This window comes from Diceros bicornis, chromosome 1 (genome assembly GCF_020826845.1).
Source record: "Diceros bicornis minor isolate mBicDic1 chromosome 1, mDicBic1.mat.cur, whole genome shotgun sequence".
NCBI lineage: Eukaryota > Metazoa > Chordata > Mammalia > Perissodactyla > Rhinocerotidae > Diceros > Diceros bicornis.
In genome coordinates this window covers 90,152,078-90,166,956 of record NC_080740.1, presented here as the reverse complement: position 1 = coordinate 90,166,956, position 14,879 = coordinate 90,152,078, and the positions used below count along the sequence as shown (strand labels likewise).

The following is a 14,879-nucleotide window of genomic DNA, read 5'->3' as shown; positions in this document are numbered from 1 at the left end:
TCATTTTGTGATATGAACCACTACTTTTTAAGGAATTTGTTTTGGCTTATATTTTATTTTTTGTCTTTTCTTAAAAGTGGGGCCCTTTATATTTATCAGTAACTTCATTCATGTGAGATTGAGGGACTTCCTGTTAATGTTTAAACTCTTTGGGCAGCAAGTGTTGTACAGACGTTACCATAAGTCATATCTGGTTTTCCTTTAGATCTTGTATAACCTGTCAGGGTCAGAGAGACTTGTAGTTTTCTTATTTTATTTTATTTTTCAAGGTTTTTGCACAAAGCCTCAACCGTAGTTTACATGTTAGTCCAGGAAAGTCATGTAAATATTTTTAAACATTTGGCAGCATATTATACAGGCCTTTCTTTACTTATTTTTAATTGTTTAACTGTGTTGGGGTTTTTTTGAAAGTGGTTTCTTAATTCACTTGAAATGTATTTGGATTACTGCCTAATGATATCCCCTAAGAGACCCCACTACCAAGTGCTCCAGTTTTGGCAGGAGCGCTCAGGAATGCTGTGCTATCTTTGTGAAAAGAAAACTTTCCCCCTACTCTGTCTGATACTGCTGGTGTGCCATCCTGGGGGAGGTCCCTTATTCTGTCTGTTTAGGATGATGGCATATGACGTCACCCTAGGATCTCACAGGAGCAACCTGCAAATATAATAGTCTTGAAAGCCCTAGTTAATGAGAGGGAAAAGCAAGCCTTTCATGACTGAGGTTAGATAACTTTTATGATCATGACTTGCTGTTGTTAGCCTGCTAATTAAGTCCAACTATTTGCTGACATAACCACTTCTAAATGAGATCGCAAAAGGTTTCCCTTACGTTACTGTTTCTTTTGCTAAGAAAATATAACTACATCTCCATGGAGCCAGACTCCTGAGTCTCTCTTTAAATATATAATTTAGAAGCTATGCAGCTAAATTGTCTGAAAAATTTGTTCTAAATGGGTGAAACACAGATTGACTGTAAGTAGTTCATCTTACCTGTTTTATTTTGTCTCCTATTTCTGACAGTTCCAGGGGTCTTGATGTTTAAAATTATAACATCTTTTTAGAGTTATTCACTTTATTGAAGGAGGAGGATTCATGCTCATATTGCACATGCTACTGGCATTATTTATTTCTAAGGGGCTAATGCCCTCTTAAGTTGTCTTTATAGTTGAACATTTCAGCCATTCACAGAAAGTTTAAGACTTTTTATTATTATAGTAGTGCAAGCAGTGAGTGGCTCTTATTTTCTGACAGGGCCAGTTCTTTTTTGGTAATATCTCTTAGGGAAACTTGACAAAGAAAATTTTGAAGTTTAGGTACTGTACTCCTTTTTCCAGCAAGATGGTAAAATCTGTGTGTCTGTGTGTATCCACTTTTGAAAAAAATATGTATTAAAATATAGTTAACACTAGAAATGTATTTAATTCTTCTTTGATGATTGAGAAGATACTTCAGTATCTATCAGGTACGTCAGTATCTATTAGGTACTTTATTTGCCCAACATTGGCTATTCCTTGTATTTGTGAAGTACAGAAGTACCAGTTAAATGTACAGTGTAGATAACAGAGAACTTACTGGATTTGTGTTCTGAGATAAATTTCTTTTCCAGATTTATTTTCCTTCTTTGAAATATAGTTACTGTTCTTTTGTTACTTAAGTGATAGATGTCTAGACCAGATGTTGGCAAACTTTTTCTATAAGAGACTGGATAGTAAATATTTTAGGCTTTGTGGGCCATATAGCCTTTATTGAAACTACTTACCTCTGCCATTTTAGCACAAAAGTAGTCACAGACAAGACAAGGAAGAATGAGTGTGGCTGTGTTCCAATAAAACTTTATTTACAAAAATAGGCAGCCGACTGGATTTGGCCTACGAGCTATAGTTTGCTGACCCTTGAACTAGACTATGAGGGACCTCATCTAACATCTCCATATTGCTAGTAGCCTGTACAGTGCCTGGAACTTGTTGTTCGTAAATATTTGTTGAATTAATAGATGTTGCGTAAAGAATGTATTAAAGGCATATTGTTGTCTAGAATGTATTTCCTATTTCTGCTCCCAGTTTTTGTCTTCTCTGATCGTCCCTTTAACCTCAGAACTAACATTAGCAGGTTTTTGTTTTCTGTCAAAATACATATACTTTACAACCAGAACTATGCTGGAAAGAACCCAGATGGATTAACTCATGAATGGATAAACAAATTGTGATATATCCATACAGTGGAATACTACTCAGCAGTAAAAAGGAATGAACTACTGATATGTGAAACTACATGGATGCTTCTCAGACATTTTATACTAAATGAAAGAAGTCAGACACAAAAGACAACACACTATATGATATTGTTTATGTGACATTCTAGAAAAGGCAAAACTATAGGAACATAAAGTAAATTGGTCCTTGCAAGGAGCCAAGTGGGAGGGGATTGACTGCAAAGGGGTACATGAGAATTTTGGGGGGTACTAGAAATGCTTCACGTCTTGATTATGATGGTCATGTATATAAATGATACCATATATAAATTGTATACGTTTGTCAAAACTCATCAAACTGTATACTGAAAATTGGTGAATTCTGTTGTATGTAAATTATGCCTTAGTAAAGGTTTAAGAAGAAACTAATTAGGTCTGTATTGCCACTGCAGTATTATCATACCCTAAGCTTTAGGGGAAATAAGTATTTGTTTTTTTTAACTATGAAAATCAAGTTGAAAATTAATGAGATTTTAATTTTTTTTAATTACAGAGACACAGCTAAGTTCCCCTGAAACTTTTGACCTTGAAAGAGAAGCCTCTGCAGGTAGCAGAGAGACCCTGGATGAATTAATAATGGCAGATAAGGAGGTGAATTTTCTCTATAATTTTTCTCAGTGTTTTCTTCCTACTGGTAGTCCTCTCTCTGAACACTGACCTTGGCTGAAAAAGTTTAGGTGGCGGAGGGTTGTAATTTTTGGGACACTTAGCTCAGAGACAGATTCTTATATTTAAGATCAGTTCACTGTTTTTAAAAATAACAGTAGTTACCATTGCTTGAGTACTGAAGTATGCTTTATTATTTCTTTTACAGATGGGGATACAGAGGCTTAGGATGTTTAAGTATTTTGCTCAAATTCAAACTGCTAATAATGGTAGAACTAGAATTTGAACATAGATTTGTCTCCAAAGTCTGAGATATTTTCCATTATATACTGATAAGTAACAGAGATGAATAACCTTGGAAAAAGTCACTATATTTATATTATGAAATAACTTTCAGCCCTAATTTCTAGACATGATCAGAAATGCAAATAAGCAAATCTGTATTTGCAGTATTACCTTTCCTAACTTCAGATATCTCTCATCAACCATAAAGCTGATTGATAAAAGCTCATACTTCAGATTAAGATTCTTAATGTATATTTTTCGTGTTGAGTCTGACAAAACAATTTAACTACCAAGAACTACCAATAAAGAAAAATCTTTAAAATCTGTTGTGGAAAGCAGCCTGAGAATTAAACTAATTTTTCTGTGGAAATAAAGATTTTGGTTACATTTGTGTATCCTATCTTATCCTGAGCACCTTAAAAAGGCTTCATTCTCTTATTCCTTTTTATACTCTAGATTTTTAAAAAATAGTTTTTACAGTAGAAGTTAGATCCCCTTCTAGTCTCTGCACTGCAGGTAACTGGGTAGAAATTCTGCTTTCGTGAATCATGCACACTGCTTGGTTCCCTGGAACCTGATCTGTCACAGCTGACAGACCAAGATTCCCTGATGCCGATGGGGGTAGGAAAGATGGTGACACTCCCTGCAGCAGAGCAACTGAGGACAGATTTCTGCTAGATACTGTCAAAATGGCCTCAGGTCTTTTTCCCAGGGAGGGACCAGAACCTTCTAAATGGTAATGGGGAAACAGAGTGTTAGTCATCTTAACATACAGAAGAAGCCCTGCAAGCCTTTAGTTAATCAAGGCTGATTTCTTACCCATCCATGACTACAAAGGAGACTGTTCTTTGTTTGGGGCAAAGAGCATGAACCCTATTTAGAATTTATAGTGTATATGTCTGCACAACTACATATCAAATGGATAGAATTGTGTGGCCTTTCTCACATTGAATGTCCTCTTTTCAGTGTTGCTGTTTGCTGATACCTGTGGATGTCTGTAGTCTTAGAAGTTTCTGTTAAACCAAGTTAGAGATACTGTAGTTATTAAGTTGTTGAGTAGTCACTTACTAGTTACAAGTCACTTAATAGAAAGATAGAATCTGAACATTTTACGTGCACAAAGATAGTATCATAATAGGTGTGGACTCTTGCCCTTGGAATCTGTATATAGGGTCATTAGTGCAAGGAACTTGAGCATTGGAATTAGAAGACATGGCTTTGAATCCCAACTCCACCACTTAATTTTGTGACCTTGGGCAAATTAATTAATTGTTTTATTCATTTATTTGGCAGACATTATGGTTTGTATACTGTGTGCCAGTTATTGTTTTAGACTCTTGAGATCAATAAGAAAAAAATAGTCCCTACCTTTAAAGGGTCCTGGTGAGGGAGGAAATAGACACATAATCAGATAATTATAATTATAATGTGGGCTGACAAATGTAATGATAGAGAGATGCCTAGGGCATTACGGAAGCATAGAAGAAGAATGCTTTTCTGAATTTCACTTCTTCATATGTAAAACAGGGACAAAAATAACCTGTTTTACTGGGTTGCTCTGAAGGTTAAATAAGATAAAGAATATAAAACACGTAGCAGATATTTGGCACAAGTAGAAGTATGCATGTGGCACCAGTTATTATTTTACTGCTTTGTAATGTATTGTGGCTGTTCACTTATTAGCTTACTGACGACAGAATTGCTCAACAGTATTTGAGGTATTTGGAATACCCATGGTGGAACTGTAATCCCTCTTGATTTGATTTCCTGCAGTGGTCAGTTTCCTTTGGAAGTAACGTTTTTCTAATATCTTGCCTGAGAGTTTCCCTTAGTTGGAGTCTCAGATATTCTGTTCTCAGATAAGTTAATAGAAGTTATTCAGTCAGTTTAGTCAGTTGGTTTTTAAGTAACCTGTGTTAAGAGTCCTGTGATAAGAAGGGAAAGATCTAAACAAATAGCTTTCTAAACTATACGTAAACTGGAGGGGGTAGGGAAGTTGATGATTTGTAGGACATACTTTTATTTTCACACTGGATCCAGTTCTTGAGGTGAGGTTTCTTTTGAGGCCAAAAGGTAAGGACCAACCTTTAAGAGATCGAGTTTCAGTGTCCGAGTACCTCTTTTGAGAAATGACTGTATAGTATTTTAAAAGAAATAGAAGCAGCTCTGCAGAGACCGAATCTCTGACTGCATGGTTCTAATAAAAGCTGCTTCGCTTGTATTTTTTTCCTCTTGAGGTTCCTCCATTGTAGTTGATATTTAAATAGACCTTTTTAATGGTGCTGGAAAGAATCTTATTTTAATATAAAAATGTTCAGAAACCTCTCGGTTGCTTATGAATGTAATTGGAAGTGGTCTTGTATTCACAATAAGACAATAATAGACTACTCCCTCTTGAATACATTAATATTTGAAGGTACATTCTCTGCATTTTATAGAGCTGGTGATGAATACAAAGGAGTATAGTGCTGGTGTGAGCACCAGTGACATTCATGTCATATAACATTTCTGTACTTACTGAACTTTAGAATGCCAATTGCCGCTAACTTTCAGTAACTCAAGGCTACTTGTGAATTTTAGGGTATATTGATTTTTCTCCCCTCTGTTCAAATGGTTTTGCATGAACAAGACAACTTTTCCTTGTAAGATTTATGAACAGAGGACCTAGGTTTGTGAGAAGCTCAGTGACTAAGCTTGGAATTTATTTATATCACCTAGAACTTTCAGACGCACTTGACTCTCCCCACCTTCTAGAGAAGAATAATAGAACCAGATAGTGTCCCAATGCGTGACGTGGTCAGCTTCCAGAAACAAAGTGGAGGGGGTACTTTTTTTTTTTTTTTTTCTATTGATGTTTTAATGGTTTCTAACATTGGGAAATTTTGGGTTGTACATTTTTGTTTGTCCATCACCCCATATATGACTCCCTTCACCCCTTGTGCCCACCCCCCACCCCCACTGCCCGGGTAACCACAGTCCAGTTTTCTCTGTCCATGTGTTGGTTTATATTCCACATATGAGTGAGATCATACAGTGTTTGTCTTTCTCTTTCTGGCTTGTTTCACTTAACATAATACGCTCCAGGCCCATCCATGTTGTTGCAAATGGGACGATTTTGTCTTTTTTTATGGCTGAGTAGTATTCCATTGTATATATATACCACATTTTCTTAATCCAGTCGTCAGTCGAGGGACACTTAGGTTGCTTCCACTTCTTGGCTATGGTGAATAATGCTGCAATGAACATAGGGGTGCATAAGCCTCTTTGGATTGTTGATTTCAGGTGCGTTGGATAGATTCCCAGTAGTGGGATGGCTGGATCATAGGGCATCTCTATTTTTAATTCTTTGAGGAATCTCCATGCCGTTTTCCATAGAGGCTGCACCAATTTGCATTCCCACCAGCTGTGTATGAGGGTTCCTGTTTCTCCACATCCTCTCCAACATTTGTTGTTTTTTGTCTTGGTGATTATAGCCATTCTAACGGGGTGAGGTGGTATCTTAGTGTTGTTTTGATTTGCATTTCCCTGATGATTAGTGATGTTGAGCATCTTTTCATGTGCCTATTGGCCATCTGTATATCTTCCTTGGAGAAGTGTCTGTTCATTTCCTCTGCCCATTTTTTGATCAGGTTGTTTGTTTTTTTGTTGTTCAATTGTGTGAGTTCTTTATATATTATGGAGATCAACCCCTTGTCAGATGTATGTTTTGCAAATATTCTCTCCCAGCTGGTTGGTTGGTTGTTCATCTTGATTCTGGTTTCATTTGTCTTATAAAAGCTCTTTAATCTGATAAAGTCCCACTTGTTTATTTTTTCTTTAGTTTCCCTAGTCTGGGTAGGCATGTCATCCGAAAAGATTCCTTTAAAACCGATGTCAAATAGTGTGTTGCCTATATTTTCTTCTATGAGTTTTATAGTTTCAGGTCTCACCTTCAGGTCTTTGATCCATTTTGAGTTAATTTTTGTGAATGGCGATAGCACATGGTCCACTTTCATTCTTTTGCATGTGGCTGTCCAGTTTTCCCAACACCATTTATTGAAGAGACTTTCCTTTCTCCATTGCATGTTCTTAGCACCTTTGTCGAAAATTAGCTGTCCGTATATGTGTGGAGGGGGTACTTTTTGCTTTTGCCACAACATGGTGGAATGGAGATACTGAAGGTTTTGATGCCACACAGGCCTGGGTCTGAGTCTAGATTTTCCACTTACTAACTTTGTAATCAGCAGGTTACTTTGCCCTCCACGCTTCACTTTCTCTTCTGTAATACTGGAGCTACTGATACCTCTGCGTTGTTGTGAGGGATGGATGTGGAAAATGCTTGGCCAAACCTGGAATAGTATAGATACTATTATACCCTTTCAGAGTATGTCTTCTTAAGTAAAAGGCAGGTGTGTTGAAAACTACATTTTCTGGCAGTTGTAGAAACTGCTTGACTTTGTATTTAGATGGTCCGTTCACATTCCCCCCGTGAATCACATTCACAAGCGGTAGATTTTGGCCTAAACTTGGAGACCAAAAAAAACAAAAAACAGTTGGCTCAGAGCTCAAATTATCTACCCATTGCAGTTTTGGTCCTATTTTATTCTTGTACCAGAAGAGGGTTTATTTTTTTCCCCTATAGTAAGACATAATGACAGTCCAGGTGCTCCTTGCTCTTAAATGGAAGCAGTGGCTATGCAGGACAGTTTCACATTGATTGGATAGGACATGCTGTCCTTTGAAGCAAGTGTGAGGCAGTAGTGCTGCAGTGCTCATGCATACTGTTGAATTAATCCCTGCAGGGTTCTCAGCTCTGACCTGTAAAGGTAAAATAAAACTGCCTCTTAGAGACACTGGCACATACAGGAAAAATGATGACTAATAAAACACTGAGAGGAGTAAGAGAGATAAGGTATAAGAATGGCTTTGGCAGAATTGTCTTGATGACTTTTCTTTGGGCCTTGTTAAGTATTTGGGTCGGGGCTGGCCCCGTGGCGTAGCGGTTAAGTGCCTGTGCTCCACTGCTGGCGGCCTGGGTTCGGATCCCGGGCATGCACCAATGCATCGCTTGTCAGGCCATGCTATGGTGGCGTCCCATATAAAATAGGGGAAGATGGGCATGGTTGTTAGCCCAGGGCCAGTCTTCATCAGCAAAAAAAGAGGAGGATTGGCATGGATGTTAGCTCAAGGCTGATCTTCCTCATAAAAAAAAAATATTTTGGTCTTAGTTGTGTTTTCTCTTTCAATCCAAAAGTCACAAATAAAACACAGGAGGTGATATGTCTTGCTAGTCTAAGCTGAGGCCTAGGTTCTTAAATTTTAGTTGTGCTGCTTTTGCTTAGAGCTCTTTTGTTTTCTAACTCCTTATGTCTGAAGTCACAGTTATCACAGTTGTTTTTTTGGTGAGGAAGATTAGCCTTGAGCTAACACCTGTTGCCAATCCTCTTTTTGCTGAGGAAGATTGGCCCTGGGCTAACATCTGTGCCCATCTTCCTCCACTTTATACGTGGAACACCTGCCACAGCATGGCTTGATAGGTCCACGCCCGGGATCCAAACCTGAGAACCCTGGGCTGCCGAAGCGGAGCATGTGAACTTAACCACTACGCCACCTGGCCAGCCCCAACAGTTCTTTTGTGAGATTGAAAAAGTGTCTTTAACATGCTGTTGATATACAGATTGTTTGAAACACGGCAGACACAGCATACAGACCCAATGAGGACAGTGCCTTGCAGTGTGAGAAAGAGGAATGCCCTCAGGATTTGGAGACAAATAGTCTTTGGTTTGAATTTCAGTTCTGCCACTTATTTGTTCTGTAACTTTGGGCAAGTTGCTTTACTGTTTTGGACAATGCTTTTCTAAGTTGTAAAAAGGGTATCTTAATACCTTTGTGAGATTACTATGAGGATTAAATGAGTATTACCTGCAGAGTGCTTAACACATAGTAGACAGGCACTGAATAAGTATTAACTATGTTAATGTATCTCCCAGTCCTCAGTCCTGAATTTGGCACACTGATTGGTATTGTCTCTTTGTAAGTAAATGAAATATGGGATCAAGTCTCTTGCAGTTCTTTGAAGGAAAAGATATTTTATAAGGTAAAGCTGTTACAGTTGCCATTGTCGTGTTTTTCAGGTTGGTAACAGGGAAGATGCAGAGAAGGAAATACCTACTTCTACCTTCTCATCCACTACCCGGGTATCCTGCCCAGTATGTGGCCGAGGCTTTCCCCGCACAAAGATCGAGCAACATGCCATGTACTGCAATGGGCTGATGGGGCAAGATACAGGTAAAGACTTAGCAGGACAGCCGGACTCTTGTCTGTTTGTGTGATGGTTTTGTAATCCTATACAATACAGTGCAGGAAACTCTTCTTCAGCTATTCTTCGGAGTTAAAGTTGTTGGTTTTTTGGTTTTGTTTTTTCTGTCTAGTTAATTCTCTAGTACTTTTCATGTTCTTTATTACTTGGGTGGGTATACTATTTTGTTGCACAAAAGGAGACGGGGAAGGGAAAAATCTTTCATCTTTTAATGTTTCAACTTATTCTTTGCCGTAGGTAGGCCAAAAATTAGTACAACGCCATTGATCTTGCATTTCAACTTATATATTCAAATATTGAGACTCCTGTGGAACTTGAGGAACTAAGTTCTAGAGTTTCCCATTTTTCATTCAAAATAAGTCCCTTGTGAGTTTTTTGTGTATGTGGAAATTCTACCTAAATACAGCTGAAAAGCATTCCTGAAAAATATTCCTGAAAAGCAGCTGAAAAATATTCCTAATTTCCATTCATGTCCTACATGTCTCTGCTGCATCACCCTGGAGCTGTTGGTTATCTCTTCAAGAGTGTACCAGGGGCTGGCCCCGTGGCTTAGTGGTTAAGTGCGCATGCTCCGCTACTGGCAGCCCGGGTTCGGATCCCGGGCACGCACCGACGCACCACTTGTCTGGCCATGCTGAGGTGGCGTCCCACATACAACAACTAGAAAGATGTGCAACTATGACATACAACTATCTACTGGAGCTTTGGGGAGAAAAAGGAGGAGGATTGGCAATAGATGTTAGCTCAGGCCCAGTCTTCCTCAGCAAAAAGAGGAGGATTGGCATGGATGTTAGCTCAGGGCTGATCTTCCTCACAAAAAAAAAAAGAGCGCACCAAAAGTCTTAAGTTTTGGTGCAGTGTGAGATATTGGCCAAGAGAATCTGCTTGTTCGTCATAGTCCTTGAAATTCCAGCCCTCATCTTGCCTTTCTGTCTATGACTTTAAACTCTTAAGTATAATAGTATCAGCCCAGCTCTCTGTGGTCCAACATGCTGAATGTAACCATACCTTGGATGATTGGAAGTGTTGCAACGTTTTTCTTAGTGCTACGTGATTCCTATAACTTAGAGGTGTTTAATCTGAAATTGTATAATTGTGAGGTATTTTATAAGTTAAGATTTCTAGGAAAGAAAGGCACATGTTATTTAATTTTTCTGAAGTAATACCCTTTTTATTTATTAAATAAGGAAGTACTTAAACTTATTATTTAAATAAATTCGTTGGGCCGGCCCCGTGGCTTAGTGGTTAAGTGTGCGCGCTCCGCTGCTGGCGGCCTGGGTTCGGATCCCAGGCGCGCACCAACACGCCACTTCTCCAGCCATGCTGAGGCCGCATCCCACATACAGCAACTAGAAGGATGTGCAGCTATGACATACAACTATCTACTGGGGCTTTGGGGGAAAAAATAAATAAATCAAAATTAAAAAAAAAAATTAAATAAATTTGTGGATCTTTCTGATTATGAAGTAGTACATATTCACTGTAATAATAATAATAATGGCTTACATTTATTGAATACTTAAAATGAGTCAGGCGCTATTTACATAAATGGGACCATGCTATATATATATGTGTTATTCTGCAACTTGCCTTTTTTATTTAGTAGTAAATTTATATTTTTCTGTGTGCAGATATATTTTTTATATAGTTGAACTCTGATGAGTATATGTAAAATTTTGTGTTTTGCTTTTTTCCCCCATTTTTTTAATTGCGGTAACCTTGGTTTATAACATATAAATTTCGGGTGTACGTCATTATGTTCTGACTTCTGTATAGACTACATTGTGTTCACCACTAAAACATCACTGTTCAAATGTGCCTCTTTTATACTTACAGCATAAAATTTCCCCTATATCACTGAAAGTTATGTGTAAAAATATTTTTAATGTCTACATAATATTCTGTAATCTGAATTGCCTCCGTTTACTTAACTGTTTTGTATATGGAATGCTTCAAGTTGCCGTGTTATACTTACATGACATTGAGCCTCTTATGCCTAAAGTTGTTGCTGTATTTTAGGGTTATTTCCCAAGGATATACTTCTAGTTTGGTGGTAGTAAAAAAGATGGGCTCTAGAGTCCAGTCAATCTGAGGTTGAGTCCTACCTCTGTCACTTAGTAGTGTGTGACCCTGTGCTAGTTTCCAAGCTTCCCTTTATATATCTGTCAAATAATAGTAATTACTTTATTCAGTTTTCTTCAGGTTATATGAGATATTTTAAGGTAAGTGCTTAGCACAGTGCCTAGCACATAGTAAGTACTTAAAAACTTTTAGCCACTGTTACTGTTCCCAGTAGTGGAATTACTAGGTCAAAGATTTTGTCATCACTGGGGCCGGCTCGGTGGTGCAAGCTGTTAAGTGCGCATGCTCCGCTTCGGCAGCCCGGGGTTCACAGGTTTGGATCCTGGGCACACACCGATGGACCGCTTGTCAAGCCATGCTGTGGCGGCATCCCATATAAAGTAGAGGAAGATGGGCATGGATGTTAGCCCAGGGCCAGTCTTCCTCAGCAAAAAAAAAAAAAAAAAAAGAGGATTGGCAACGGATGTTAGCTCAGGGCTGATCTTCCTCACACACAAAAAAAAAGATTTTGTCATCATTTTTAAGGGTCTTTATGAATAGCATTGTAGTCTTTTAAATACAATGAAAGTTGAAAACCTAAATCTAGTCATCAACTCCTTTTAATAGAAGAGCACTGAAGGACTAGGATTCTAGATTTAGTTTTAGTTTGACATTGCTCTTTAGTCTGATTTTTAGCTGAGTTCCAGTGACTAAAAGAATTCTAGGCTGGGCATTTGGTGACCAGAGAAGGAAGAAACTATTCTTGTCTATCTTACCAAACGTGCTTACCCAACTGGAATTAGTTATCTGAGTCAACAACCTACTCAGCATTGAGGTCCAGAGAAATAAATGAGTTTGAGAAGCTGAATGTCCCTTGAGCTCTAGGAATAGATGACCTTCTTCTGGTCAGAGTTATTAGGTAAGGAGTAGCATAGAGTAGCTCCTACTGACATTTCCAGACTGAACTCTGATAGTTTGTGCTTAAACAGGTAGCTTTGGTATTCATTACTGTCAGACATCTTTCAGCTGCATGATATTTGCTTTTAAATCTGTTCTTCCTTACTAGGGTGTGGTGGGGCAACTCACAGCCCCAGATACTTGCTGTTGAAATTGATTGAGGCTTGTTTCTGAGTTTTCTCAAACCAAATACAGGCGTATCCCACCAGAACCAGGTTGTTCTCATGGAACTTGTTGAGAAGCTGACACCATCGGGCAAAGTAGACTGAGACTTGCATTGTCGTTCATTCAGGGAAGGCGTTTCAGGTTCTCTTTATTCCATTGGGCCAAGGGTCAGTGATTGCCTAATGCTGCTCATTTTGATTTACACTCTAGTTTTGAGGACTCTTTCAGACATAGATGTAAGTGTGTTTTCTGATAGAATTGCAAGCTCTTATATGCTTGGCACTGTATGTCTCATAGCTCTGATCCAAATGTCTCAGACCTCCATCCAAAGATGTCTGCTGTATCTTAAGTGACAGTCACACTTTCTTTTTTATAGGGAAATTTGTTTTAAAAATTAGTTCAGAAGTACAATAAAGACAAATCTAGAATACTACAAACTTCTTTTCAACACCAACTTCTCTACCTAGAACCAAAAATTTCCTGTCACCTATTGCCTTCCTACTTAACTTGAATTCATCCAGATACTTATGCAACACTTTTTTTAATGGTGTGGGTTACTAAAGAAGTTTAAGACAAGATTTCTGCCATTAAGGAGCTTGCAGTCTCATTGGGGAGATAATTGTTAACCTAGGATATTAATTACAAGACGCTACAAAGTGAGTGATCGTGTACCCAAATGAATATCCCTGACAGTAAGTGCAGTAGGAAAAAGGAGAGCTGCAGTGAATAGGGGTGATGTCTCAGAGAGGGTGGGCTTAGTTGGGCTGGAAGGCTGCATAGGTTTAGATAAACCTGTAGGAAAGTAGAGGGCCCTTTATCCTCATATGGGTTAGATAAGAGAGGAAGCAAGGGAAGCAGCCACTAAACAAGAGCTTCTTCCTCTTAATCTTCCTAGTAGTGTTAGCTTGCTAACCTAAATTACCCTCGCTGGTGACATTTTAGGCCCTATGAAAGAATTTGGAGCAGGGACTCCTCAGTGGAACTATCCCACTCTCTGCTTACTCCTCTACTTTGCTGGGAACAGAATGTGGGGCTGTAGGTGGGGTGGGGAAGTAGTTAAAGGAATTATGCAAAGTACCTACTAGCGTGTTTGGTGTATAGTAGGTCCTCAGTAAGTTTGCTGTCTTTATTTGATTTCTCCACCAGCTTGCCTGCCCCGGTCTTCCATGTCAGAGACAGTAGTGATTGTTCTGGTTTCTCTCAGCTTTATTACTGGAGACAGAGGCCAGGCCCCCAGCCTAATTTTTTAATCTGTGGTAAAAGGAAGCCTCTCCTACTATAGAGGGGAGAGAGTTACTCTTGAAAACATATAACCCAGCCTGGGAGACCATCAGCTCAGTGCCTAAGGGGATAGCATAAGAGAGAGGACTTACCCCTCCCAGAGTTAAGTATCCAGCTTTCCCCTCCTTCCTGTTTTCCCTGATTCTGATCCAAGACATGCTGGGATCCTTTTTTTTTTTTTGGTGAGGAAGATCAGCCCTGAGCTAACAGCCATGCCAAATCCTCCTCTTCTTGCTGAGGAAGACTGGCCCTGAGCTAACATCTGTGCCGATCTTCCTCCACTTTATGTAGGATGCCGCCACAGTATGGCCTGACAAGTGGTACATCAGTGCGAGCCCGGATCCGAACCCGGGCCGCCAGCAGCGGAGCACATGCACTTAACTGCTATGCCACGGGGCCAGCCCCTGTGCTAGGATCTTTGGCTGTGTAAAAGAAGTAGTAATTAGAGTCATTTACAAGAAGTGTCTACCATTTATGCCTAGTTACCGTGCAGCACAATAACAATTATGCATATCATTAAATATGTATCTGATGAACTTTGCTGTAAGTTTTATGTGATTATAATACTACACTCTGGTTAAGTTGGCTCAGTCTGCTCAGTTTGTTGTTCAGTGACATGGCTATCTATTCACAACTACACACAAATTAGAGGGAGTGTTCTTTAAAGGTATTGTTTGAGGGGAGAGGATTTGCTGAATTAATCTAGACTAGGACAAAGGTATGTTGCCTTTGAATTTGCTTTCTGGAAAATGTCTTTGAGACCATTTTTATTTAAACACCTAGGAAGAATAAAGCTCTCCGTTTACTCATTCAATAAATATTTACTAAGGACTTGCTATATACCAGACACAGTGAGCAGAATGTACAAAGTCCCTGTTCTCATGGAGCTTATATTCTAGTAGTGGGGTACTGATAATAAATAAAAATACAGTATGTCAAGTGGTGATATGTATTTTGGAGAAAAAAAGAAAGCAAA

The 14,879-nt window shown here is 38.8% G+C and overlaps 1 protein-coding gene across 5 annotated transcripts in view; it reads left to right on the top strand.

Moving 5' to 3' along the window:
• Positions 1-14,879, top strand: part of UIMC1 (ubiquitin interaction motif containing 1) — a 128,225-nt gene that overhangs the window by 73,625 nt on the left and 39,721 nt on the right. For all 5 annotated transcript variants that reach the window (XM_058546599.1, XM_058546589.1, XM_058546580.1 and 2 more), the window contains 2 exons: positions 2,744-2,841; positions 9,255-9,408. In XM_058546599.1, the coding sequence (XP_058402582.1) occupies positions 2,744-2,841; positions 9,255-9,408 (252 nt within the window). The remainder of the gene's footprint in view (positions 1-2,743; positions 2,842-9,254; positions 9,409-14,879) is intronic.